Genomic DNA, 27477 nt, shown 5'->3' with positions numbered 1-27477 from the left:
CGATGCAAAAATCCTCAATAAAATACTGGCAAACCGGATTCAGCAGCACATCAAAAAGCTTATCCACCATGATCAAGTGGGCTTCATCCCTGGGATGCAAGGCTGGTTCAACATTCGCAAATCAATAAACGTAATCCAGCATATAAACAGAACCAAAGACAAGAACCACATGATTATCTCAATAGATGCAGAAAAGGCTTTTGACAAAATTCAACAGCCCTTTATGCTAAAAACGCTCAATAAATTGGTATTGATGGAACGTACCTCAAAATAATAAGAGCTATTTATGACAAACCCACAGCTAATATCATACTGAATGGGCAAAAACTGGAAAAATTCCCTTTGAAAACTGGCACAAGACAGGGATGCCCTCTCTCACCACTCCTATTCAACATAGTGTTGGAAGTTCTGGCTAGGGCAACCAGGCAAGAGAAAGAAATCAAGGGTATCCAGTTAGGAAAAGAAGAAGTCAAATTGTCCCTGTTTGCAGATGACATGATTGTATATTTAGAAAACCCCATTGTCTCAGCCCAAAATCTCCTTAAGCTGATAAGCAACTTCAGCAAAGTCTCAGGATACAAAATTAATGTGCAAAAATCACAAGCATTCTTATACACCAGTAACAGACCAGCAGAGAGCCAAATCAGGAATGAACTTCCATTCACAATTGCTTCAAAGAGAATCAAATACCTAGGAATCCAGCTTACAAGGGATGTCAAGGACCTCTTCAAGGAGAACTACAAACCACTGCTCAAGGAAATCAAAGAGGACACAAACAAATGGAAGAACATACCATGCTCATGGATAGGAAGAATCAATATCCTGAAAATGGCCATACTGCCCAAGGTTATTTATAGATTCAATGCCATCCCCATCAAGCTACCAATGAGTTTCTTCACAGAATTGGAAAAAACGGCTTTAAAGTTCATATGGAACCAAAAAAGAGCCCGCATTGCCAAGACAATCCTAAGTCAAAAGGACAAAGCTGGAGGCATCACGCTACCTGACTTCAAACTATACTACAAGGCTACAGTAACCAAAACAGCATGGTACTGGTACCACAACAGAGATATAGACCAATGGAACAGAACAGAGTCCTCAGAAATAATACCACACATCTACAGCCATCTGATCTTTGACAAACCTGAGAGAAACAAGAAATGGGGAAAGGATTCCCTATTTAATAAATGGTGCTGGGAAAATTGGCAAGCCATAAGTAGAAAGCTGAAACTGGATCCTTTCCTTACCCCTTATACGAAAATTAATTCAAGATGGATTAGAGACTTAAATGTTAGACCTAATACCATAAAAACCCTAGAAGAAATCTAGGTAGTACCATTCAGGACATAGGCATGGGCAAGGACTTCATGTCTAAAACACCAAAAGCAACGGCAGCAAAAGCAAAAATTGACACATGGGATCTAATTAAACTAAAGAGCTTTTGCACAGCTAAAGAAACTACCATCAGAGTGAACAGGCAACCTACAGAATGGGAAAAAATTTTTGCAACCTACTCATCTGACAAAGGGCTAATATCCAGAATCTACCAAGAACTCAAACAAATATACAAGAAAAAAACAAACAACCCCATCAAAAAGTGGGGAAAGGATATGAACAGACATTTCTCAAAAGAAGACATCCATACAGCCAACAGACACATGAAAAAATGCTCATCATCACTCGCCATCAGAGAAATGCAAATCAAAACCACAATGAGATACCATCTCACACCAGTTAGAATGGCAATCATTAAGAAGTCAGGAAACAACAGGTGTTGGAGAGGATGTGGAGAAATAGGAACACTTTTACACTGTTGGTGGGATTGTAAACTAGTTCAACCATTATGGAAAACAGTATGGCGATTCCTCAAGGATCTAGAACTAGATGTACCATATGACCCAGCCATCCCACTACTGGGTATATACCCAAAGGATTATAAATTACTCTACTACAAAGACACATGCACACGTATGTTTATTGCGGCACTATTCACAATAGCAAAGACTTGGAATCAACCCAAATGTCCATCTGTGACAGACTGGATTAAGAAAATGTGGCACATATACACCATGGAATACTATGCAGCCATCAAAAAGGATGAGTTTGCATCCTTTGTAGGGACATGGATGCAGCTGGAAACCATCATTCTTAGCAAACTATCACAAGAAGAGAAAACCAAACACCGCATGTTCTCACTCATAGGTGGGAACTGAACAATGAGATCACTTGGACTCGGGAAGGGGAACATCACACACTGGGGCCTATCATGGGGAGGGGGGAGGAGGAGGGATTGCATTGGGGAGTTATACATGATATAAATGTCATGCACATGTACCCTAGAACTTAAAGTATAAAAAAAAAAATAAATAAAAAAAAAATAATAATAATAATAATAAATTCTAAAAATCCAAAAAAAAAAAAAAAAAAAAATCCAATAAAATCATTTTTATATTACTGATGATTTGGGCTTTATTCCATCATTAAATATGTATCGGTTACCACTTAAAAACCTGTAAGTGTGCTAGGAACTAGGTGTACAAAAATGAATTGAATAAATCTATTGTCCTCAAAAGTTTTCAGTTAAGGATACAGTAGAGATTGGTAGGGAATGGGGAGGGAAGGAAATAGAAAAACAGAGAAAGACGAGTTACTGAGATGGAACTTGATAGAAATTGAGATAGTGATAGAGATACAGATAGATGGAGATGACGGAGTAAACCAGAAGATCAGGGGAGAAAGTAGGAAAGATGACTGTTTTGGTATAGGTGGGGCAAAAAAAAAAAAAAAAGTATATATTTCCACTTGCAAGAATCGTAGAGTGATGAAGAAAGGACCACTTCACTTTCAGCTTTTACTTGTCTACAAAGGCTTTCCTGCTCAAGTTTTCCAATGACCTTGATGTTGCCAAATCCAAATGTAACTTCTCTCGGTATATTTTTTCATTTCATCATTCTGTCTTCTTTAAATACTTTCTTCTCTCAGCTACTGTGGTATAGCACACTCCTGCCCTCATGGCTGTCCTTTACCATACTTATTGTTCCTTTATAAACTTCTTTCTTGGTTTCTCATCCTCTTAGAACCTCAGAATTCAAGTTTTGTGAACATTTTATTTTATTGTTACACACATTCCCTATGTACGGGTCATGGTTAAGAAATGGGGCTCTTAAATAAAACTTTTTAATTTAAAGCCTGGATTTGCTAATTACAGCTGTGTGACCTTGGGAAAGTCACTTAACTTCCTTGTGTCATTGTTTTTTCACCTATAAAATGGAAATTGGCATAACATCTAAATGAGTTAACATATATAAAATGAAGTACTTACATGCAAAATACTTAGAACAGTCTGTAGTACATATTAGATATCACACTATTGTCTCATCAATATGGATTTAAAAGCCATTTATAATGCTTATGACTCCCATTTTATATCCTTTACTTTTTCACTTTGAAAACTACAATCACATATCAAACTGCCAATGTAAAATTCATTTCAGATATCTAATACAATCTCAAAAATAACAAGACTGAGAAGAGCTCTTGATTTCTCTCTACCCAAAATTGCCTCTTCCACAATCCTTTTCATTTTCTGAAATGACCCTTTATTCACTCAAGCTCAGAGTTAAAGAGTTATCCAAGATGCTCAAGCTAAGAGTTAAGGAGTTATGCCTAATTTATCTTTCTCTTAACCCTTTTGTCATATGCCATTCATGAGTAAATGCTATCAAGACTATCTCCAAAATATATTCCAAATTCATCCCATTTAATCTCCTCTACCATTGTGATCTTATTCCAAGCCATCACCACCTCCTTCTTGGACTTCCACAAAAGCCTCCTTGCTTGTCTTCTTGCTTCTTCTCTTTTACTCCCCTAAAATCTATCCTTTGAAGAAGAATACCCAACCTTCCTTATGATCCTTGTATACAACAAGCTCATTTCTTTCTTCAAGCTTTGGCCAAATTTTTATATATGTCTGTAATGCGTTATTTCTGAATATTATCTGCCTGACTCCTTCCTGCAAATGAGGTCTCACATTAAAGAGAACACACAGTCTAGAGTAACCTCCTAGTCATAACTTACAACCTGGTTTTCATGATATTTACATATTCTAATGTTTTTTAAATTATTTATTCATTTATCATTTTTATCTATTATAATGCAAATTCTATGGAAAAAACTTATCATTCCTTTAGATATCTGCAGTGCTTAGCACACAGATGACAATCAGTAAGTACATTTGAATAAATGAATAAAAAGACCATGACAGTACTGAAGCAGAAGAGCTATTGGGTATCATAAATATCAAACAGTTGAAGTCTTGGAAATTGATTCTAGATTGGGGAAAAGAGTTACCCCAAGATTTTTTATTTGGACCGCTATTCACATAGAGAATAGTGGGATCCCTTAAAAAAGGGATAAGTCCAGGAATAACCCTCTTTGGACAATGAATTTGATAACTCTTGGGTTACAAAATGGAATTGTCTAGGGAATAATGAGATATGGATCTAGAACTAAACAAAAAGTTGATGGTAGGCAATATAGAATTAATAGTCATTAGAATAGCTAAAGTTGTTTGTGTAATAAAGAACAGATAGATTATAGAGTGAAAAGAGGTGTTCGACCTCCAGAAAACTCCAAAATATTCAAGAGGCAGGTAGAAGAAGAGAAGGTAGAAAGAGTAATCTCCAAAAGGTAAGAGGAAATCCAGGCAAAAGGAATTTACCATCCATAGGAGAACAAAGGAGGGATCAACAGGGTCAAGTAACAGAGAGCTTAATTAAAATAAGCACTAAAAAGAGTCAGCTGTATTTATCAATTAAAAAATCACTGGACAAATTGAAAACCAGGATGCCATCTGAACTTGCCAGAGCCCTGTCCTTGAAATTTAAGTTCCTCAAATTTTCAGGCACTCAGCATGAGATCTGCCTAGAATTGCACCTCTCTGAGCTCCAGATCTTTACTCAGCACATCTGGAAAGAACTGATCACACCCTTTTACATCCCCATCTTTTTTGTGCTACCATCAAGATCAGAAACTAAGTCAAATGGTCCTCTCAATGATTTTTTTATTTCTATTTTTCTCCTCTGTTCCGAAGATAAATATGGAAAATTATCATCAGCTATCAGTAATTTAAGTATATTTTTAAATTGATCATAAGATACGTAAACATTTAGCAGAAGATTCTTCAAAGTAATAAAAACAATAATAAATGAGTGATCAGTGAATCAGTGGGACAATAATTTCTAGGATGCCCCAAAACACTAGGAGATGTAAATTATTTTTTAAGACTCACTGGACTTATGTTCACTAAACTATAGTCAGCAAAAAAATGTAAGTATATATAGAAATTTAATAACATGAGTCAAAATAGGAAGAGTTTCTTGCTTAATCATCATTTAAATGCAAACATTATTAAAAAGTAGAATGCTGAATAAATGTTTGACTTTTGGACATTACATAAAGCAAGAAAGTAAGATTCTTCCAAGGACATCCTCGACAACACTTGTAGAGGCATATTCCAGGGCTTTATTATCCATGTGCCTAATCTGTCAGTTTGTTATCAGAAAATCAAATTCACCTCCAAATTTTCATAATAATATTCATTTTTAATACTTCTGGTTAATTGAAAGCACAGTGGTAGGTCCTATGAAATTGTGAGAGCCTCTGAAAGTCAGAGTTAAGAAAGCTAAAACAGAGAATTAAATTATGTTTTCAGATTTGTGTGAGCATCATTAATTCTAAAAGTTCTCAATCTTTGCTACATACTAGAATTATCTGAGCAGGCTTCAAAAAATCCCAATATCCAGGTTGATCCCATACTGGTTAAATCAGAACACTTAGAGAGTGAAGTCCAAACCTATTTTCTAAGGGTCCCTAAGGGATTCTCATGAGTAGTCATGGAACTGAGAACCTATGATTTATGTCACCCTTGTTCTCATTATATGAATGTTTCAGTGATTATGGATACTGGCTTTGAAGTCAGATCCAGATTTTGAATCCTGGTGGCTATGGTGGCTACATAAATTTGAACAAGTTTCTTAACCCTTTTGAGTGTCAGCTTAAAGAAAGTATTATCCCCACTTTGTAGGGAAGTTTTGAGCATTAAATAATTTAAAAACTTTATAGAGTATGAGGCATGTAATACACAAAAACTGTGTTAATATAAATAATATATAAATATAACAACCTACTATTAATGACAGTTATTTAGTACTAATCAAATACTATGTCTAGTTTACAGCAGATGCTTGGCAAACATAATTTTCCCCAAATCTGAAATAATATATGTAACCCATTGTCAAATCTCTGCTGAATTAAGGAATTCCAATATCGTGTTTTGGGTCTTTAAAGCACTCCCTCATTTAAAATACACAAAGGCAGAGTTTAAAGACTCTAGTATTCACTTCCTGCTCACACCTGCCACCACATAGATTTATAACATCTCAAAAGCAGCTGCGTAATTTGAGTCTGACTCGTAGAAGAAAGCTACTAATAAATTTCCTAGGGTCTTATTAGAGGAAACTTTTAAATCTTCAATGACACAGTAAGAAAGAACTCTAAAAATTTCCAGTCACATTTTTCTTATTTACTTGGTTACCCTGGAGTGCATGATGACTTGTTTTCCTTTAGTTGTATCTGAACAGTCTGACAGATTACTGTGACAAGGTTACTTTTAAATTGATAAAAGGTTTGATTGTGTCGGTGCATTTGTCAAAACTGTCTGACACCATGTATAATGGACTCTGCACTTGGAGCCTGGATGGCACTTGAGTCTGGCTCTTACTATTCAGCGTTCAGCACGCACCATAATGAGACATCCAACAGGGTTGTGTAAAAGTCCGGGAGATTAGCTTGGGCAGACCCTTCAGCTCTCCAGCACAAACACTTCTATTTTGTTCCTCTGGCTTTTCATGGTGGGTGTTTCTCCTCTCTTGTTAAATGTTAAAGTGACATTCAGAGTTTTATTTTAAAGGGGGAAATGCTGGGATGTCATAACTTGAGCAAAGAAAACATTTACAGAGAAAAGTGAGGGGCAGGGCACTTGACTTTCCTGCTCTTCTGGTAAACACTGGAAATATGTATGTACCTACCCAAGAGTTTCCCTCTATTTTCCTGCATTCTGTTTCAAGTGGCCTTAGCAGCAGCATGTTTACTTTATAACAGAAAAACAAGTCACTCTGTTCCTTCACAATATTTTAATTAACTCCAGAGTAGTTAATCGCAGGAAAGTGGGGGCAATTGGCTGGGGCTTCCTGAGAACATTGTATTAAATCAAATTTATCAGCCACAAAATGGTTAGATAAAATATGTTGTAGATGTAGAAAATATAAATACAATAATGATTTTTTCCAATTTTAAATGCTACCCATTATGATGCATATTTGATTTTATTTTTTAGGAGCAATTTAAATGTGTTTCAAGGGCATGTTCAGAATCATCAAATAGAAGTCACCAACTTCTTGGAAAGACAAAATATAACTTAATATGTAAAAAATCATTACACTACAAATATTTTATTTGGCTCAAAAAAGTTACAATGCTCTCTCACTTTTATTAAATCAAATCTATCTTCTCCAACTTCCATCAGGTCTTCCTGAGATAAGCATAAAGGATATATGAATCCAAGTGTTCCATCAACAGTCTTCAACTGATAATCCATCCATGAGTAAATTTGTATAATCAGTTGGATTCCTAGTTTTTATTACATTGCCTTTAGTGCTTTTAATATTACAGCCATTTAATTGTTTAATAGTATATTGATGACCCATTCATGACTGGGTAAGAAAAAGGGATGAACTAAAAATCAACTCATTTAGGTTCTATTCTATGCTACTTTGCTGTTTCTTTTGAAGTTTATTTGGTTAATTGTTTCCACGTCCCTGCTTTTTAATGGAAAAACGAATGCATATGACAAAATCTTTCACCACACATAATTTTTCTACCACCACAAATATTACTTCTCACACCCTCCTCTCTGAACAAAAAGCATTCTTCTTTCAGCTTTTCAACTATTCCTACTCTAATTGTTCCTTGATCTCAGAGGATCATTTCTTGCTACTCTGCAGCTGGAGTTACCTATTCGAACATATATATATATATAGCTATGCTACCTTCCTGTTTATGACAATTCAATGATTTCCTCCATGGTTCTTAAGATAAATCAAGTTTCTAACATCATCTCCAAAGGAACCATCTTGTCCTTCCATGTTTTCTAGCTCATTTTGCCCCACACTCCACCTCCTTCTCTCTGCTATAGTCACATGGCTTTTTCCTCAGCTCTTTGTCTTTGGCATGACCCCTCTAGCCCTTGGTTCTGCACACAATGTTTCCTCTACCTGGCTGCTCTTCCACTTTTTTCTCAATTAGTTAAATCTATTCATCCTTCTAATCTTAGCTCACTTGTCACTTCCTCAGACATACCTTTGCTAATCACCCTAACTAGGTCTAATCTTGTGTTATAAAATCTGTTAGTACCATGCTCCTCTCTTTTTTGCTCTTACAGGTGCAATTTTATATCAGATCATATATTTAATTGATGCCCATTTTCCCTAGTAGAATATATTTCTCCTTTGTCTAAATTTACTCACCACTGACTTCTCACCACAGGCATGCAGTATATATTCTGTAAATATTTCTTGATTGAGAACAAAATAAAGTTCCTTAAGGTTTCTCAAGAAAAAGATATTACAAGGTTTTAAACTATACTATTTTCTATACTATACCCAGTATAATGTATTCATCCAAAACATAGGTATAACTAGAAAGATTTTTCCATAGAGTAAAATCATTCCTTATATCTATTATTCTTCAGTCTTATCTTCTTTTCTTTGATTTTACTTGTGATCTGAACAGTGAAGCTTTAATGATGAATGTGAATAGATCTCCTTAATAAAAACTTGCTCTCAGATTATATGTTGAGAAATAATGCAATTTCTTTTTCTTTAATACCATTTTCTTACTGTTCATTAGCATTAACATGGATATTATATACTCATACCAGAAAATCCAATATGTCTATACCTTTTTATAAAAAAGGCAATATGTTGTTTTGTGTATCTGTTTTCTATTATTTTATTACAATAGATATTAACAAATATTGCATTTCCTTTAAGGAATATTAACTCTAAAAGTACTTATAATTTCATAGAAATAAATATGGAAAATGAATATTGATGGCAAGTTCATTTAAATCTACTAAAATTATCTGTTTTGTGAGTGAAATTATTTTAAAGTGTGAGATGAGTTATAGGAATGGAAAGTGATTTTAATCTTTAGAAGACTACTAATGCAAAATGGTAACAAGCACTGTGAGAGGACAACACTAGGAGGGAGAGAGAGAGAGAGAGAGAGAGAGAGAGAGAGAAAGAGAGGGAGAGAGAGAGAGAAACAAGGTTTTACAAATGACCTACATTGGTCTCTTACTAAAGGTTTTTTCAGCCATCAGGTCATACCCATGAAGCTGAATAAATTCTGACCTTGCCCCCACCAACACTGCACGAGGGGATTGGAGAAAGATATAAAATGTGATCTTGAGTAAGTTTTGCAGCTAAATAATGAGGTCCTCAATCAAATATCAAAATTTTAGAATGAAAAAAACATAAAAGATTGTTGAGTTCAAATCCATTATATTGTATATGGGGGAAACCAAAGTTAAGAGGCAGCAAGTCATTACTCTAAGGCCACAGACTCACTTGATAGCATAGCCAAGATTGAAAGATAGATCTCACAATGCACAGTTATTTCCACCACATTATGTTGCCCAATCAGATCGGTTCTTTAAGATTGTCCAGGCAAAAGAATCTAAGCAATAAACCCCAGTTCTAGATCACTGCAGTAACAGGAGAACCCACAAACATTTGCACAATAACAATAAATGGCCCAGATCTTATTAGTGGACAAATATTAATATGAACAAGTAACTATTATCCTCTGTTCACTTAATATTCTTTATCAAATGCACATAAAAACATTAACAAAACTTGTTCCCTCAATAACAATGTTTCTGTGTTATCACATCTCTTCTCTGAGTTAAAAATGGCAATGTAGGCTTTTAAGTAATAATTTCCATTTACAAAGTTCTGGCACTTCTATGCAGAAATGGATATTGACACAGCAATTCATAGTATGATGCTACATCAGTGGTGTGTTCATATAGCAGCTCTTCAATAAAATAAAAATTTAAAAAGCTCTGATTTGCAGGATGTGCTGATTCCTGTGTTATAAATACTCCCACAAGGGCCAATTTCATGCTACCAAGTCTGTAACAGATTGCTCACAAAATTCTTGAATATTTAACAATTAGCTCAAGTGTGTTAGTCAGAGGCAGCTCCAGCACACTGCTGATACTACAAGTAAACACAGAAATAATAAAAACCAACCCAGTCTTTTAAGAAAGAGGAAACTGAGGCTTAGAGGGAGGAAGTGATTTGCCTCAAGATTACACAGTGGCTGAGCAGGTTTTAACACTCAAAATTCCATCGCAACTACCCTCATCAGTTAGTGAAACTTTATACAATAGAAATAGTTGGTGGTCTTCAAGACTGTTGAGAGAAGTGCTTCACAAAAGATCAACAACACTAAATAAAGATCCTGTTTGAAATACATATTCTTGGGCTCTACCCCAGACCTAGTGAAACATAATTGCTTGGGCCCAGACATCTGTGTGTCACCCGGCTCTCCAAGTGGTAAAGAGCAGCAAGAAAGAACCTTTCCCTAATAGCTACCTTTAAAAAAAAAATGAGTTTCAAATATAAATCAAGAACAATAGCTATTTTTCTTTTTACTTCATCCGAACCTTCCATCATGAAGTCTACAATCTTTCACATTTTCAAAGACCTTGCTTTTCAAAATAGAGTTTAGATTTTTTAAACAATAAAAGAAGTTGAGTTATTTATCTTCTGATTCTCAACCTCAATATTCTATAGGCCAAAATCTAACGTATATTTGTATGTCTGAGCTCTGGCACATTTAACACTTTTTGAATAAATTAAAAAATATATATATTTATCTTTTAAGGTTCTGCCTTGCCTTTTTCACAAATCGAGGCACTCAATAGCAACAGGGTACTTCCACCCTAATCTATCTACTGTTTTGTCAAACAATTAGATAGTTACGTATTTGTATGTTGGTTTATCTGCCACTTTCCGTTATGTTGATATGTACTCCCAATCTTAAAATCTAGAACAAAGGCAAATAAATACTGTCTGCTTTGTTTTCCTCTTTCAGTATTTTAGAGGTCAGAACATTTACAAAATAAATATCCTGATGGCTTTTTAAAAAGCATTGCAAAAAAGAAAAATAACAATTGAGTAATAGTTTTTTAAACTTTAAAAATACACAGCTAAGTCACAATCAAATGACAAATATATGTTCTAATATTATTTTGAAAATAATCAGATACTAACCCAAAAATACAGCTCTGTTGCCCAAGCTGGAGTGCAGTGGCGCGATCTCTGCTCACTGTAAGCTCCGCCTCCTGGGTTGATGCCATTCTCCTGCCTCAGCCTCCCGAGTAGCTGAGACTACAGGCTCCCGCCACCACGCCTGGCTAATTTTTTGTATTTTCAGTAGAGATGCGGTTTTACTGTGTTAGCCAGGATGGTCTCGATCTCCTGACCTTGTGATCCGCCCACCTCGGCCTCCCAAAGTGCTAGGATTACAGGCGTGAGCCACCGCACCCGGCCAAGTCTATGATTCATAATTCATTATTAATTTTATGGGAAAGTGAACTTAAATACATTTTTATTTGCACAGACATAAGAGAACTAATGACTTAAATGTTGGTAGATAATAGATTCATGAAAACACTATTGAAGAGGATTTAATAATTTCCAAGCTTCCAAGCAAATATAAAACTACTCAGTGAGTGTGGTCCTTAGTCTTGGTAGGAGATGGTTTCACTGGACTAGGCAGTAGATGTTTTCAAGGAAACCAGAAGATTAGTCTTACGCCTCTCCAAATACATGATCTTGGCTGAACGTACATTTACCAAGCACTAGCCAGAAAAGCTTTGTAACACAAGAGGTCATCCTGAAATCTACCACTTCTGAGTTTTTGAGATTCCCTTCACTAATACTTCTCAAGAAAATCCGTTTATTTCATGAGACTCATCAATGACACCACTGGCCACATGGTTTGACAATGTAACTCTATTACTGATCTTCATCTTGCAGGTCAAATATCTATGAATCAGCCAGCATTTCCATGTATATCTGCTCGAGAACTTCACTCAACAACAAAACGTAAACGAATTCCACTCCCAAAAATAAACTAGCATTGAGTCTCAAATTTAAGTCCTGTTTGTAAAGAAGAGTCTTCCTCACCGAGACACCAGTGGATAAGTACATTGACTGCAATAACACATCCTGCCCACCAAGGCAAGTATGTGAGTGAGAAACAGCACAGGCAGCAGAAGGACACTTACGGTTGGCACAGCTTGATTAGGTCCTGGTCAGTGGTGCCTGGTGGGAGGCCTCGAATGTACAGGTTGGTTTTACTCAACTGTTCCCCGCTGCTGTTGTTGCTGCTGTTGTTGCTGCTGCTGTTTGTGCTGGGGCTGGGAGGAGCCATGGGGTGGGGAGCTGGTGCATAGGACTGCTGGAAACAGAAAAAGCTGTTACTGGAAAAACAAAAGCCAGCACCTATTCACAGGCCAGCAGCACAACTCGAAAGCAATGTAAGCTATGTGTCCTCTCCAATACACATGCATACACACACACACACACACACACACACACACACACACATTTATATCACTACTCTCTGTTGCATTCGAGAATATCATTTGCTTCCCCCGCCCTGGCCCTCTGTTCAGATCAGCATAAGTCAACCATAAAAGGGACAAAAAGCAGTTACCAGGTGCTCCTGGCAGTAGCATATGGCATTTGAACTTGTCTCTGACTACAGTGACTCTCCTTAGCCTGGGAAAGTAGCACATCTTCCTCCCTAATAAAATAAAACCATCACTTTTGGCAATAAACTCTGACCCTAGCTTCCCTTTAATACCCAAGCATCTTTGGTTTCCCTCTATAACTTTGTTCCCTCCTTTCTCCAAAGAAACTGGCTCCTATTGTTTTCCTCAACATTACTGTTCAGCACAATTTCTGATACAAAGAAAGCATTCCTATAAATAGTGATTCTGTGGATGACTGAATGAATGAATCCATCTTAGCTCTTTCTCACATTCCCAGAATTGTTTCTTTACATTGAATGTTCCTTGTTTGCAAGATGGAGCTACCATTCTATCCTTACCTTCAAGATCCTCTTTAAATTACTCTAATCCAGGATCTCAACCTAGGCACTATGAACCATCTGGACAGGATAATTCTTTGTTTTGGGCACTGTCCTTGTTCATTGTAGGAGGTTTAGTAGCATCGTTAGCCTCTATCTCCCAGATTCTAGTAGCGCCCATTCCCCAGATGCGATCACCAAAAAATATTCCCAGACATTGCCAAATGCTCGCTGGTGCTGGTAGAAATCTACCCGTGGGAGAACCACTGTTTTAATTCATTACATTATTATATGGCAAAATTAAAATGATAAAATGACTTCCAGAAAATTGGAATACATGATGTGAGGGTTTTAAAAATTATACATACCAGAATTTATAGATATATGTACTAATTATGCTTATTCCTTTCTTTATACAGGCATACCTTCAAAACTTCTCAACTAATGCTAACTGTCTAGGTTGAGGCCCTGCTGTGCCTCTTCTTGGCTCTGTGACCTTTAAGTGGTACAGCATTCTCATTAATATGAAGGAGGTAATAACGGTACTCCCTTAAGTTATAAGATTTTTTTCAAAAAGTTGAGTTAGTGCAAACAAAATGGTTCCTAGAAATTAGTAAGTGTACAATATTAGTAAGAATAACAATAATGTTAATATTTGTGGTTTGTATCTGTCTTGTAGTAGTATCAACCTATATAACTACCCCAAATTTTCTCAGTTGTTACCCCAAGTGCTACCCCAAAATAAAATAAGCATATTCATCAAGATTCCAGGGGGGAAACTTTGGGCTGGGTTCTAATCTGAAGATGAAGCGTCTTTAGCTATTTTATCAGAGTTGGAAGGTATGTATTTATCAAACAGCATCTTTTTGGAACATTAGCAAGTAAGTATTCAGATGAGGTCAAACTATAATACCTTTCGTGCCATGGCATAAAGGTAAGGAATAATATAATCTGAGGGAAAAAAATGTACTTTGTGTCTCTACAGTTTCAGTCTTAAAAAAAAAACCTCAAGAAACATATTCAACATGAAAATAATATGTCTTTTCATTCCAAAACTTGTGCTGCTGACAAAATTGACAGGCCTGTTGGGTCTGGGTAAATAATGAGATATCCTGGAAATAGAGCTGACTGTGGCCTTAATCACAGACAGCTGAACTTTCTAGGTAGAATTCTGCAGTGGCTTCCCACCAAACTCATTAAAAAGTCCTAAAAGCGCCACGTGATTTTTTATCAGACTTTTTCTCCAATCACTTCTTAGACCAGACACTGTGGTACTCCCAACTTTTCACCCTTCCCATTCTCAGCCATACTCTACTCGGCTGGCTCTAATCCATCCTTCTGATTTCAAATTTAGTATCATCCTACAACACTCTGGTATTTTCCTCCAAAGCTTTCAGCGTATTTGGTCTTATTTAATTATTTTTGGCTTATTTAATGCCTGTCTCTAGCACCAATCTGTGTGCTTCCTGCGAGCAGGGAATGTGTCAAACCCATACATGATTAGCACCTAGCCTAGCGCCTGATATACAGTAGGTGTTTGAGAAATATTTAGGCTATAATTCATATAATAAAAAATGGAATAAAGACAGCACTTAGCATATAGAGAAAGAAGGCCAAGTTTTAGCAGTACCCAGCTTCATTTGTTGCAATAGTAATCTGTTTCACACCTTCCAGGATTTTAAATGTGGTCAGTCCCTATTCCCCACTGTCTATAAGACAATGTGCTTTGGATTCAGTATATCAAATGCAACTCACTGCACCTGTTCTCTCATTCCCAATTCCCCACACCAGCCACCCAATACAATTACCCCATGTCTTTCAGTGTTGCTGTTGTTCTGCCAGTCTCCATGCTAGAAAACTTGCTGTTAGCTTTATCTGCTTCTTAATTTTAAATCTCAGAATACAGTCAGCCACCAAAATCTTGGACAGCCTCCAGGAAACACCATTTTCTCTGAATTCCCATTTTTCCCCTCAGCCAGAGTCTGTACCATCTCATACGCAGTGGGCTTTATGCTTTCTATCATGTTTCATCTTCTATGCCCCTTATTCATTGGGAAGGCAGGGTAGGTTGGGGATAAGAAAATTGTCCAGACTGGGCATTATGGTTCACACCTGTAATCCTAGCACTTTGGGAGGCTGAGATGGGTGAACTGCTTGAGCCCAGGAGCTCGAGACCAGTCTGGACAACATGGAAAAACCCCATCTCTACAAAAAACACAAAAATTAGCTAGGTGTGGTGCCACGTGCCTGTGGTCTCAGCTATCCAGGAGGCTGAGGTGGGAGGTTCACTTGAACCCTGGAGGCTGAGGCTGCAATGAGCCATGATGGCGCCACTGCACTCCAGCCTGGGCAACAGAGCAAGACCCAGTCTCAGAAAAAAATAAAATAAAAATAAAAAAGAAAGAAAATTGTGCAATGCAAACACACCTTGACCAATAGATAAGAAATGTAGAAGTGAAAGAGTAGACATGACAGGAGCAAAACCCAAAGCCTCCAGATTTCTTCTTTGAAATAAACATTTTTCAGCTGGGCGAGGTGACTCACGCCTGTAATCCCAGCACTTTGGGAGGCTAAGGAGGGCGGATCACAAGGTCAGGAGATCGAGACCATCCTGGCCAACATAGGGAAACCCCATCTCTACTAAAAATACAAAAATTAGCTGGGCATGGTGGTACGTGCCTGTAATCCCAGCTACTTGGGAGGCTGAGGCAGAAGAATCGCTTGAACCCGGGAGTCAGAGGTTGCAGCGAGCCGAGATTGTGCCACTGTACTACAGCCAGGCGACAGAGCGAGAGTTTGTCAAAAACAGAAAGAGAGAGAGAGAGAGAGAAAAGAAAGAAAAAGAAAGAAAGAAAGAAGAAAGGAAGGAGGGAGGGAGGAGGGAGGGAGGGAGGGAGGGAGGGAGGGAGGAGGGAGGAAGGAAGGAAGGAAGGAAGGAAGGAAGGAAGGAAGGAAAAGATTTTTCTCAACTATTCTTTAGAATTACTTTAGTATCAACATTTTTCATGTAGAATTTTTAAAACGAATTACACCGGAGAAAACCTTCTTTTCCTGGTATTTGGATTAAATACAATATATTCATTGCTTTTTGATATTTAATATCTACATAAAGCTTAAGTTTCTTAGCTAGCATGAAAAACTATGACTTATTTCCTGACATAAAGTATTCTGTTTAGCTTCTTAGAATCCTCACAAAACTTAAGCTCTACCTCTTTTACAAGTCCTGCACACAGTAGGTGTTCAGTACATGCTTGCCAAAGTGGCTTCCTGGTGTATCTCATAATGGGTCAGATGGGATTTCTCTTTACTTCACTTATATGCCTTATTCTCTTAAAATTCCCAGGGCCTTTTTAAAGCTGTTTGCTACCACTTTCACATCCTCTCTCTCCAAATTCTTTGAATTCCATTCTGTGCTCAGGCTTTTTCAAAAATGAGACTTTGTTTAAAGCAGTTTTTCCCATTGCATAGCCTTTAAAACCACCAGGGAGCCAGAAAAATGTCTCCAGCTTTATGTATCACGGATTAGAAGGACCAGTTCAGACTGAGTCCTTGACTAATCAAATAAGAAAGCACCAGCTACAGGATGATCAATATGTGTTTACTTAGTTCTTTTCCCCCCCAGGGCTCTTTGTGAGCATTTCCATAACCAGAACACCATTTAGTAAATTGCATGATGCCTAAAACAATAAATGTGTCCTCCAAAAGACCCAGCAAATTCACTGGGAAAAAAATTAACAAAATAGTCAAAAGCCAATTGAAGTTGGGATGAGGATGGGGAACTTGTGTGCGCTGAAGTAAGATACGTAATTTATACTTAGGAGTGGAAGCACCAGACTTGTGGAGAAAGAATGTATTTCAGAAGCTTTCTGAACAAAATACAAAAAGGCAGTTTTCTTTGTCATATCCTTGTTTGCAAATTCTAGAAATTCTTCTGAAAGTGGTCGATGTTCTCAGTGTTAGTGAACCAATCAATCCGCAGATTTTAACACCCCATGTGGGAACTCTTTCTTATCTTTAGTATTTCATTTATCTGTTGACGATGCACTGATTGATTCAGGTAGCAGTCAGCATTATAAATCATTCTTTGGTTTTAAGAATTATAAATTCCTTCCTCTCCACCCATTTTCCAAATACACATCCTTTAATCAACGAAATGTTGGCAGAAAGTTCCTGGAATGCCTGACAAATGCACAGACCTAAATGAATTAATTTGTGAAAAGCAAAAGCGATTTTGTATGTTCTTGCTGCCAAAGACATATGACCAAAGAACAGTACCTTAAAAAACAAATAAATAAATAAAAGAAGTGTCAATGATCTCTAGGGGTTAATGGGTCACAGCAGCCACTTTACTGATTAAAGTGGCTCTGCTTCATTTCTCAATTCTTTGTCTTTAGAGGGATTTGGAATTTTATCATTGATTAGCTTTTAAATCATTTTGGAGCACTGAGGAAGGGATTTTAAAATGTTAGTAAAGAAAAATATTTTCCGGCCGATAAAATTGACTTTGCTATATTGCTCAAAGTCACACTTTATAAATCCTATTTAGGAGTAGAGAGTGTTTATGGTCTGGGGTTACTGAACACTGTAACACTGCGCTATAACAGGGCAAGGGGTTGCTATGAATTTGCAGTGTCAGCTTAGAAGCGGTGGAAATGGCACATTCAGAAGGGGATTTTGGATGACACTCTGATTGAAGAAGAGAGATAGATAGAGGATTTCTCTCTTGCAGCTGCATATGCTTGGTTAGTATGCAGATTTTTCTTAGATGTTTATTCATTGTAGCTTTGCTGGAAGGTTCTGTTAGGGATTATGGAATAGGGTCTAAAGCACCTCAGCCACATATTAGGGATGCTATCTCAGAGGATCAGTGCTAATGTCCTCTTTAGGAAAAGAAATAAGATGAATTGGCATCCATTGTAAAACATGCTATTCCTAAAACAGTAATCCTAATAATTACAGGTAGCATCTGTTTGTGTTTGCTAAGCATTTTATACGCTCTCTTCACAACAGCACAATGAGGCAAATAATATTTTTCTCATTTTACAAATGAGAAAACTGAGGCACAAAAAGTGTAAATGACCTTCTCAAGGTCACACAGCTGGAGCCCAACTTGAGGCCAGGGACTCTGACTCCAGAAGCCATGCAGTCTCCCACAACACTGCAGAACTTCAGCTCTTAATTAGATGGACACCAATAAACATAAACACTTCCTTGAAGTAAACAATGGAGGATGACGCTCTGGCAAAAGCGCTGGAGCGTCTAAGTATCAGCAGGAGGGAAGGAATGATGATGATAAACAGCAGACAGTCAAGATGAAGGTTAACAGGCTCTTTTTCTCTATCAGAATTTAAATGAAGTCCATCTTAAAATTTAATTTCAAAGGGGAAGTGACCATCAGAACCAAGCATGTTATGAGTTTTTCAAATAATGTCAAACAAGTGGGTTCATTTGTCAAGATTCATGGTTTGTTATTTAATAACAGGAAAATGAACTGGCTTGTAGATCATCTTAAACAGCTGGCTCATTTAGTGTGCTTTGTTAACATGCCTCATTTTTCAAGTTTGAAAAGTGAATCAACTGGGTCCTCCTACATTTGTAAAATGTGTGGTTTGGGTATACAGGTTTGGAGAAAGGTTAGTTGTGTTTTCTTCTTTTTTTTTTTTTTTAACAGAAAGCATTTGGGACATTCAATAAGTGTTGCTCACACATCAATAGAGTAAAACAACTTATTTAACAATCTTCTTTCATACAATATCAAACTATATTTGATGAACACTTGTCTGCAGGTGGGGTTGTAGTGAATATATATGAGCCAGATAATTTTAAACCTTAGTTCCATACTTTGGCAACACTCACATTTTGGACAAGGTAATTCTGTCTTTTAGGGAGCTGTCCTGTACATGGTAACATATTTTATAGCATTCCTGTCCTCTCCCTACTAGATGCTAGTTGCACTGCTGTCTCCCAAACTTGTGACAATCAAATATGTCTCCAGATACAGCCAAATGTCCCCCTGTAGGGTTGGGAAATCTCTTCCAGTTGAGAATCACTATATTAAGTAGACCCAGACCCTCTTCTTGAAAGGCTAATACAGTACCCCTCACAGAATGATACTAACTCAATGGCCTAAAAACCATAAACAAAACGTTACCACCAAACCAAAGTTCAGCTTCGCATGGCATTCACCCCCTCCAATATACTTACTTCCACCATCTGCAACCAAGATGTCAGTATGCCACATTTCATTTGCAGCAGACTAAGTCTGAAACATACTTCTCCTTCTGATTGAAAACATAACTCTTTACAAAGAGAATTTTAAATATTTTTTGCATGCATTCCCCCTTGGCTGGGAATCACAGAGCTCTGATGCCAAACTGCAGTCAGTTCTATTGCCGGCATCTGGTTGCTGGCAGGATCCTGAGGCAGTTGGTCTGGTGGTTTTGGAGTAGCCTTGGACTCCATCACACAACAGTCTGTTCTGCTGATGGTCTCCCCAATTTGTTTTTATTCATCTCCTATGCAATAGAATTTGTACTATTTTTTTTTTTTTTTTTTTTTTTTTTTTTTTTTTGAGACGGAGTCTGGCTCTGCCGCCCAGGCTGGAGTGCAGTGGCCGGATCTCAGCTCACGGCAAGCTCCGCCTCCCGGGTTCACGCCATTCTCCTGCCTCAGCCTCCCGAGTAGCTGGGACTACAGGCGCCCGCCACCTCGCCCGGCTAATTTTTTTGTATTTTTTAGTAGAGACGGGGTTTCACCGTGTTAGCCAGGATGGTCTCGATCTCCTGACCTCGTGATCCGCCCGTCTCGGCCTCCCAAAGTGCTGGGATTACAAGCTTGAGAATTTGTACTCTTTTTATCCACTCAAGGGTAAAGCGCTGGATAAAATCTCCCAAGGGACTGACATGCCAACCCTTTTACTATCCAAAAATGAATACAAACTACATTATTGTCTTAAATCATACATTATTTAGCTTGCACGTACACATGTAATCCATTGCTCGCTGGAAAACACTGCCGTAGGCTATTGGATTCATCTCCTTGACAGTGTAATTTCCACATAACCTTGATTCTTCAGACCTCTCCTCTAGTGTGAACACAACATGAGAGAATGGACATGGTAAGAACTGTGGCAGTTACTAGTGTGTCTATAATAGCCTTAAATGAGGGTGAATATGAATACTCTCTGTGCAAGTAATAACAAATGTAGCTAAATTAATATCTAAGGCAAGCCATGCAATTATAGTCATGGTTTCATGAACCACATACATTATGGCTTTGCAATTTTATGCTAGGCAATTGTCTCTCCATTATCTAGAATACAAGCATAGTAAACAATTGTTTCAATTATGTCTTTTAAAACAGTTTGGTGAAAATCTGTCCTACTTCTCTTTTCCTACCCAAAGCTCAGATATGGAAATAAGCAATAAAAGACAAAACTCCTCATGAAAGGCAATCATTTGAATATTCTCTATCAACTGGCCTAGGTAATAGCTGCTGTCAACAGTGGTAATACGATGCTTAAGCGCTCCAGTCTGCCCGCTACGAATCCAGCTCCACCACTAACTAGGCACTTAAACCTCTTGTCATGAGTGAAAGAGGAATTATGATTATTTCACTTCATTGGAGTGTTGTGAAGCTAAAATGTATAAATCATGTGTCAAATGTTTAGCACAGGGCCTGGCACAGAGCCAATATTCAGTAATTTTTTTCTTGTTTTCTCATCATTACCATTGTCATTATCATCACCAAGAGGCAGATCCACAATATGAGCATTGCTTTCTCAGTTCTAGTTGGAGTAATTCAGCTTGAAGGGGGTGCCATAAGAGCCAGTGATTTTTTAAACATGAAAGCCACTATTCTTGAAATGAAATTATGTCATTAGAACGGTGGTTTGCCATTTTCATCAAGAACTAAGCTGTGGATGAAACAATCACTGTGGATGGAATGGCTAATTTGTTTCAAAGTATTTACAAATCACTACTGAGTTTTCATTAAAATTGTTAGAATGGGATTCACTTTTGCTCTAAATGTTAGTTTTTGAAAACCTCAGCAGATTGCATAATCACACATTGCTCTGTGCTATTTACAAATAGGTTTACTTTAAAGTCATTGAATTCCATTCAGAGGCTTAAATATTAAATGACATTTTAAAATTAATGGTACCTGGAAACACAAATTAACTAGTTATTGTTCAGTTCAAGCACCTATAAACAAATTTGATTAATAAAATTATAAGCTAGCAAAGCTTAGTTAATTTGACTAACTTTTTATCTCTTTAAATACAAACAAACAAAATTAACATATATTCAGACATTGCAATGCTTATGGCATTAGTTTAAAAAGTCAAGTGTATATATTGAAAATAACCCAAAATGCTCAGGACTCCAATATTGATAATGGTTGGTTCCTTATGGGATAATGAGACATGATGTGTTCCCCAGCTGGAGATTACAGTATTAGCTACACTATGAAAAATAATTGTTAGAATCAGCGCATTCCCCAAAAATACTGAAAGTGACCATAATGGAATATCTGCTTTGTTTGTCCAAGGAATACCTAGAGATCAACCCAATGCCTGCTTTCGTGATGAACTAGAATCAGTGGGCAATGAGTGAAAACCCAGAACAGGTCACCAGAAACTCTTTATGGAGATTTCTGGCTAGCCAACCATGTCAATGTCAAATGCAATCAGAGATAAAGAGGTCTTCGGAAATGTACAATTATGCTTAGCGTAACATTCTTACACTTAATAAGAAAGACGTATTTGCCTAAATTTTTAGTTTAGTTTTCCTCCTGTAGTCTCTATTTTTTTTTTTTTTTTTCCTGAGACAGACTCTTGCTCTGTCACCAAGGCTGGAGTGCAGTGGCATGATCTCGGCATCTCGGCTCACTGCAACCTCCATCACCCTGGTTCAAGCAATTCCCCTCTCTCAGCCTCCGTAGAAGCTGGGATTACAGGTGCACCCCACCACACCCGGGTAATTTTTTTGTATTTTTAGTAGAGATGGGGTTTTTCCTAATTTTGTGTTTTACATAATATTATGTTTCACAATCTAATACTCTATTTCCCTAAAATTACAATTAGTAATATTGCCAACAACTAAAATTCCCCTAGCTTTTTTTGAGACAAAATCTCACTCTGCTGCCCAGGTTGGAGTGCAGTGGTGCAATCTAGCCTCACTGCAACCTCCGTCTCCTGCGTTCAAGTAATTCTCTTGCCTCAGCCTCCCAACCAACTGGGACTGCAGGCGGGTGCCACCACGTCTGGCTACTTTTTAAAATTTATTTATTTTTGGTATTTTTAGTAGAGACAGGGTTTCACTGTGTTAGCCAGGATGGTCTCAATCTCCTATCCTTGTAATCTGCCCACCTCAGCCTCCCAAAGTGCTGGGATTACAGGTGTGAGACACCACGCTCAGCCTCCCCTAGCTTTTTTTAAATGTATACCCTCCTAAATAGAAAGGAGACCAATGGATGTAGCTTAAAGAGCACCAACATAAAATATGCAGTGATAATACTTTATTGCAACTAAAATAACACTTTCAAAGTTTCCTCCAGTTATGAAAGTCATGGCTTCAGATAATAATGAGGCATTTTCCCTTTTAATTGACTAGTTTCCATATTAACCAATCATATTACTGATTTGGCTACTGGTAGCAAAGGGATGATAGAAATAACACACTTTGTTCCCCATTACATAAAACAAAAATTACTGTCAGTAATGGAGATATAATCAGAACACATATCAGAACTATATAGTATCAGGTTTTTTTTGATACACCAAATATTTTTGTCCAATTAAATCAGAACTTTGCTTTTCTGAAAGTGAATCTATGTTGACACAGGAGCAATTCAATAATCGCACAAATAGCATATACAATCCTTATACCAGTCCTCATCCCAGCTCCATAATGTGTCCAGCCTACACGTATCCCTGTTTCCTTCTACTTCCCAGTATTCACCATTCAAACCACACCATAGTCACATCTACATCTATACCTTAATATGTTATCTTCTCTGCATCTGAAATGCTTGGGCTGTACTCCTGTATCTGATTCTATGGTGACTTAATATTTATCTTACAAACCGGGAAAATGTGAGAGCAAAAGAGGGGGACATTAGTAATAAACCAGGACACAAGGAATAATTGAGGCTGTCTGAAACAAATCAGGATGTATGGTCACCCTGTAATTACTTTCTGTTTATCCAAATCCCACATATTCCTCAAGGATCACCTAAAATTATACCCATTCAGGACATATTCCTTTTATTACTTTAGAGCTATTTCATTTCCATACTTTTTCAGTTTCTACTTCATCAATATCTACAAAAGATTATAAAATAAGAATAGCAATGGCTAAAGTTTATTGAGCATACATTATATTCCAGGCACAATTCTAAGAGCTTTATGCTCTTTGATTTATTTTCTGATCTCAGAACTCTTGGAGGTAAGAACTGTTATTATCTCTACGTTGAAGAAGAGAACACTGAGAATTAGGGATGTTAAATGACTTCTCAAGGTTGTTCAGCTGCTCAGCATCATACCCAGGACCTGAAGCTAGGCAGTCTTCACTTCGGTTAACTCCAGGTTTAAATCCAGCTATGTACAGTCCAATCTAACAGTCATTAGCAGCATGCAGCTATTTAAATTCACATGTAATTAATTAAAATTAACTTAAATTTAAAAATGTATTTCTTCAGTTGCACTAGTTACATTTCAAATGCTGAAAAACATATGTGGGTACTGACTGCTGTATCTGACAGGTAGACACAGAACATGGTCATCATCACAGAAAGTTCTACTGGACAATGCTAATGTGTATCATTCTTATATACAAGGTATAATCTCCCATACTATGTGCTGATGAAATAATGGTCACAGTTTCTATGCTATGCTACTATTTACAGGAATGTATTAAAATGTAATTAAGAAAGGTTCTACTAAAAGGTTTTCCTTTTAGTAGAAACCGTATTCAAGTTTCCTCCCACACTCAAGAAGTAGGTTTATATTTTGGCATATAAAACCTGTCTTTCAACACATACCTGCCGTGACCGAACATGCACATTATTAAAAGATTTGTAGGGAGTAAAAATATAATTTGAGGGGAAAAGGTGTATTTTATCTTTTTAATCAATAACCAAACTTTCATCTAAACTGTAACATTGCTAAATACCAAGAAAAGATAGAAATTAAGGTGAGTTGTAGGTACAGAGTAAATGTGTCTCTTTTTGGCAGACAAGCTTCCTTCCTGGGGCCCTCGGCATTTTCAATACCATATAGTCTACTTTACCTGCCATCCCCAAAGAGAAACCAACCCCGCAACCCTGCCATCCTCCATGTAACATATATGCAACCAATTTTATTTCTGTCTAAACAGGACCAAAGCAAAAAAAAAGGAGAAGGTTTTCTTACAGTGAATTACCAGGGTGATTCAGCAATTTCATAAACAATAACCTATATTCCACGGCATAAAATAGTTTCGTTGTTTGATGAGCCAATTCATTCGTATTTTATTGATGTAGCAAAATTAAATGTGAACAGAACCTAGGCCTTTAAAGTCCTAAATCTAGGAAATGTGAACTATAAAACATAGTAATTTCCTCAAGAAGACAATGTTAGAGCACAGATCAAAAATGTGACAGAAATTAATACATGTAAAGTAATTGCTTCATTATAAAAATTGAAATAAGCACTTGCACAGATAATTTTCTATAAATACATTTTCAAAATTTATTATGTTTGGGGCTATGAGGTGGTAACTATGAGAATAAATTAATGTTCAAGTTTAAGAAAAAACCTCATGATAAAATGAATATTAGGCAATTTATACTATTATCAAATTTATTATAATTTTTATAATAAGAAACATAAAATATTTAAACAAACTTCTATTGCTCATAATTATAAACCTCTATGAGGACTCCCATTTTCAGTATATTTTAAGTCAATCCACCTCAAACCTTAGAGATTCTCTCAAAAGAATATAGGCACGTCCAATTCCAGATGCATCTTTTCTTTTTTGTGTGATTATTACAGGAGATTCTTTTTTTTTTTTTTTTTTTTTTTTTTTTTGGCCTGGTGATATTCTACATAAGAGAAGGAACTATCCCCAGTGATAAGATAGTCCTGCCTTTTCTTCTCCAAATTGCTATTGTCCTTCTTTAAAGAAATAATTGAGCTTCAGAGATTGGCAGTTAAAGGGCATTTGCCCTTCACTGGAATACTCTTTATAGGCTTTGAAGAAGAAAGGAACATTATTGTCATTGTATAGTGACTAAGAACATAGATCCTGAAGACACACAACCCAGGCTCAAATATTGCTTTACCTCTATTGCCACCTCTTTTGTCTCAGTCTCCTCATCTGAAAAAATTGAAATAATAACTACTTCGGAACATTGTTAAACATTTCAAATGAGTGACTGTGTGTAAAGCACTGAGAATAAAACCTGGCACACAGCATTCTATAGGTGCTAGCTATTATCACATAAATCCTAAAGCATTTTTATAATATCCATTGTTTTAATAAACAGTAATGTTCTTTTGGTTAACAGGTATCAAATTGGTTTGTTGACTGATCTAGCCAACTCTGGCTTGCCTGGTTTAAAATCTCATGATACAAAGTAAAATATCCATTGATGCTTGTCAAAAAGAAATTATCTAGATTGTAAGTTAAAGAATGTCCTTCTTTAATGGGACATTAGGTTTAGTTAGTATTATTCTAGCTACTAAGAGTAGCTACTGATAGTAGCTAGAACACTCTCAGATAAGCTGATGACAAGTCTCTCAGAAGAATTTTTTAAGATAAATAAAAACTTTGATAAGGGAAGTCATTCTTAGAATACACAGATTCTGAGAAAATTGTGTATAAAAATTGTAAAAGTACTAATTAAAATAAGACATATCTTACTGTCAGTGGAAAAAACTTATAGGTTAAATAACACACCAACTACTAAATATCCATGCACTTAATTAAAAGGAGTTTTATACACAGGAAATAAACTATACTAATTTCATGGCTCCTAACACTAAAAATAATTAGATTTAAAAAAAATTGTTCCCCTGCAAGAATATTTTGTGGGTAAACAATGGCTTAAATTGTTTTTTTCAGTTTAATTATCTCCTTAATTTCTAACAAGTCATAAGATAGATGCTCTAGGGTAGCTGAAGCAAATAGTCCATAGCATAAGAATGGGATAGTAATACATTTATACATTCCAGAGTACTTTCTTACACATCTCCAATATTCAGAGGATGTTTTTGTTTTGTTTTTGCTTTGGTTGAAGAATACTATGTAAAACTTGGCAAATAGTGATAACAGCCTTTTCTTTTTCTTTTTTTTTTTTTTTTTTTTTTTCTTTTTTCTTTTGAGATGGAGTCTCGTTCTCTCGCCCAGGCTGTAGTGCAGTGGCGCGATCTTGGCTGCAAGCTCCGCCTCCCGGGTTCACGCCATTCTCCTGCCTCAGCCTCCTGAGTAGCTGGGACTAGAGGTGCCCGCCACCACGTCCGGCTAATTTTTTTTTTTTTTTTTTTTTGTATTTTTAGTAGAGACAGGGTTTCACCGTGTTAGCCAGGATGGTCTCGATCTCCTGACCTCATGATCCACCCGCCTCGACCTCCCAAAGTGCTGGGATTACAGGCGTGAGCCACCGTGCCCGACAGATAACAGCCTTTTCTAAAGTACAATCACTAAAATAAAGAGTGTGCTAGGAGTGATAATTTATTTGCTTCCCCTAAAGAAGCCTCAGTGCTTGCTCTATGCACTAAAAAGCAAATTGCATGGAGTGGGGAATCAAAACAGAAAACTATTCACAGTTAGTGGTGTGCAACTATTCCGAAACTCTGAGAGAGAAAAACAGGGAAAAAGCCCTAATTTATAGCTATGCTGATTTTTTTTTTTTTTTTTAACGGAAGTGCATGGCTGATTTTTACCTTTAAGCAGTCTAACAACTGGGTCACGTCATTTCCGGGATAACAATCAGCTCTTACAAGTGGTCCTAGCCAGCTCTAGAATCTCACCAAATCCCATCAGGATGTGACCTTAGGCGAAATGCTATGCAACTGCCCAACATCCTAAATGATATACACAGATGAATGGAATTACAAGAATGAATAATAAAGAAGCAACTAGGAATATCTTGGGGCAAAAGAAGAAGATTTATTGATGACTCTGGCTCAGCTACTAGGACCAGAAGGCACCATGAGAGAATATGTGGGCAGAATGCACAGGCTGAGTTAGTAAGTTTCCATGA

General features: G+C 36.9%; 1 protein-coding gene across 6 annotated transcripts in view; it reads right to left on the bottom strand.

The window, feature by feature from the left end:
• The window catches only part of RBMS3 (RNA binding motif single stranded interacting protein 3), a 771622-nt gene that overhangs the window by 596238 nt on the left and 147907 nt on the right, over positions 1-27477 (bottom strand). For 4 of the 6 annotated variants that reach the window (XM_033212877.1, XM_033212879.1, XM_033212876.1 and 1 more), the window contains exon 2: positions 12422-12594. In XM_033212877.1, coding sequence (XP_033068768.1) covers positions 12422-12594 — 173 coding nt within the window. The remainder of the gene's footprint in view (positions 1-12421; positions 12595-27477) is intronic. The other 2 variants (XM_033212878.1, XM_033212875.1) reach the window with 1 other exon arrangement.

Source organism: Trachypithecus francoisi, unplaced genomic scaffold (assembly GCF_009764315.1).
Source record: "Trachypithecus francoisi isolate TF-2019V2 unplaced genomic scaffold, Tfra_2.0 Lachesis_group0, whole genome shotgun sequence".
Classification (NCBI taxonomy): Eukaryota; Metazoa; Chordata; class Mammalia; order Primates; family Cercopithecidae; genus Trachypithecus; species Trachypithecus francoisi.
The sequence above is the reverse complement of the archived record's forward strand: the minus strand, read 5'-3'. Positions and strand labels throughout refer to the sequence as shown.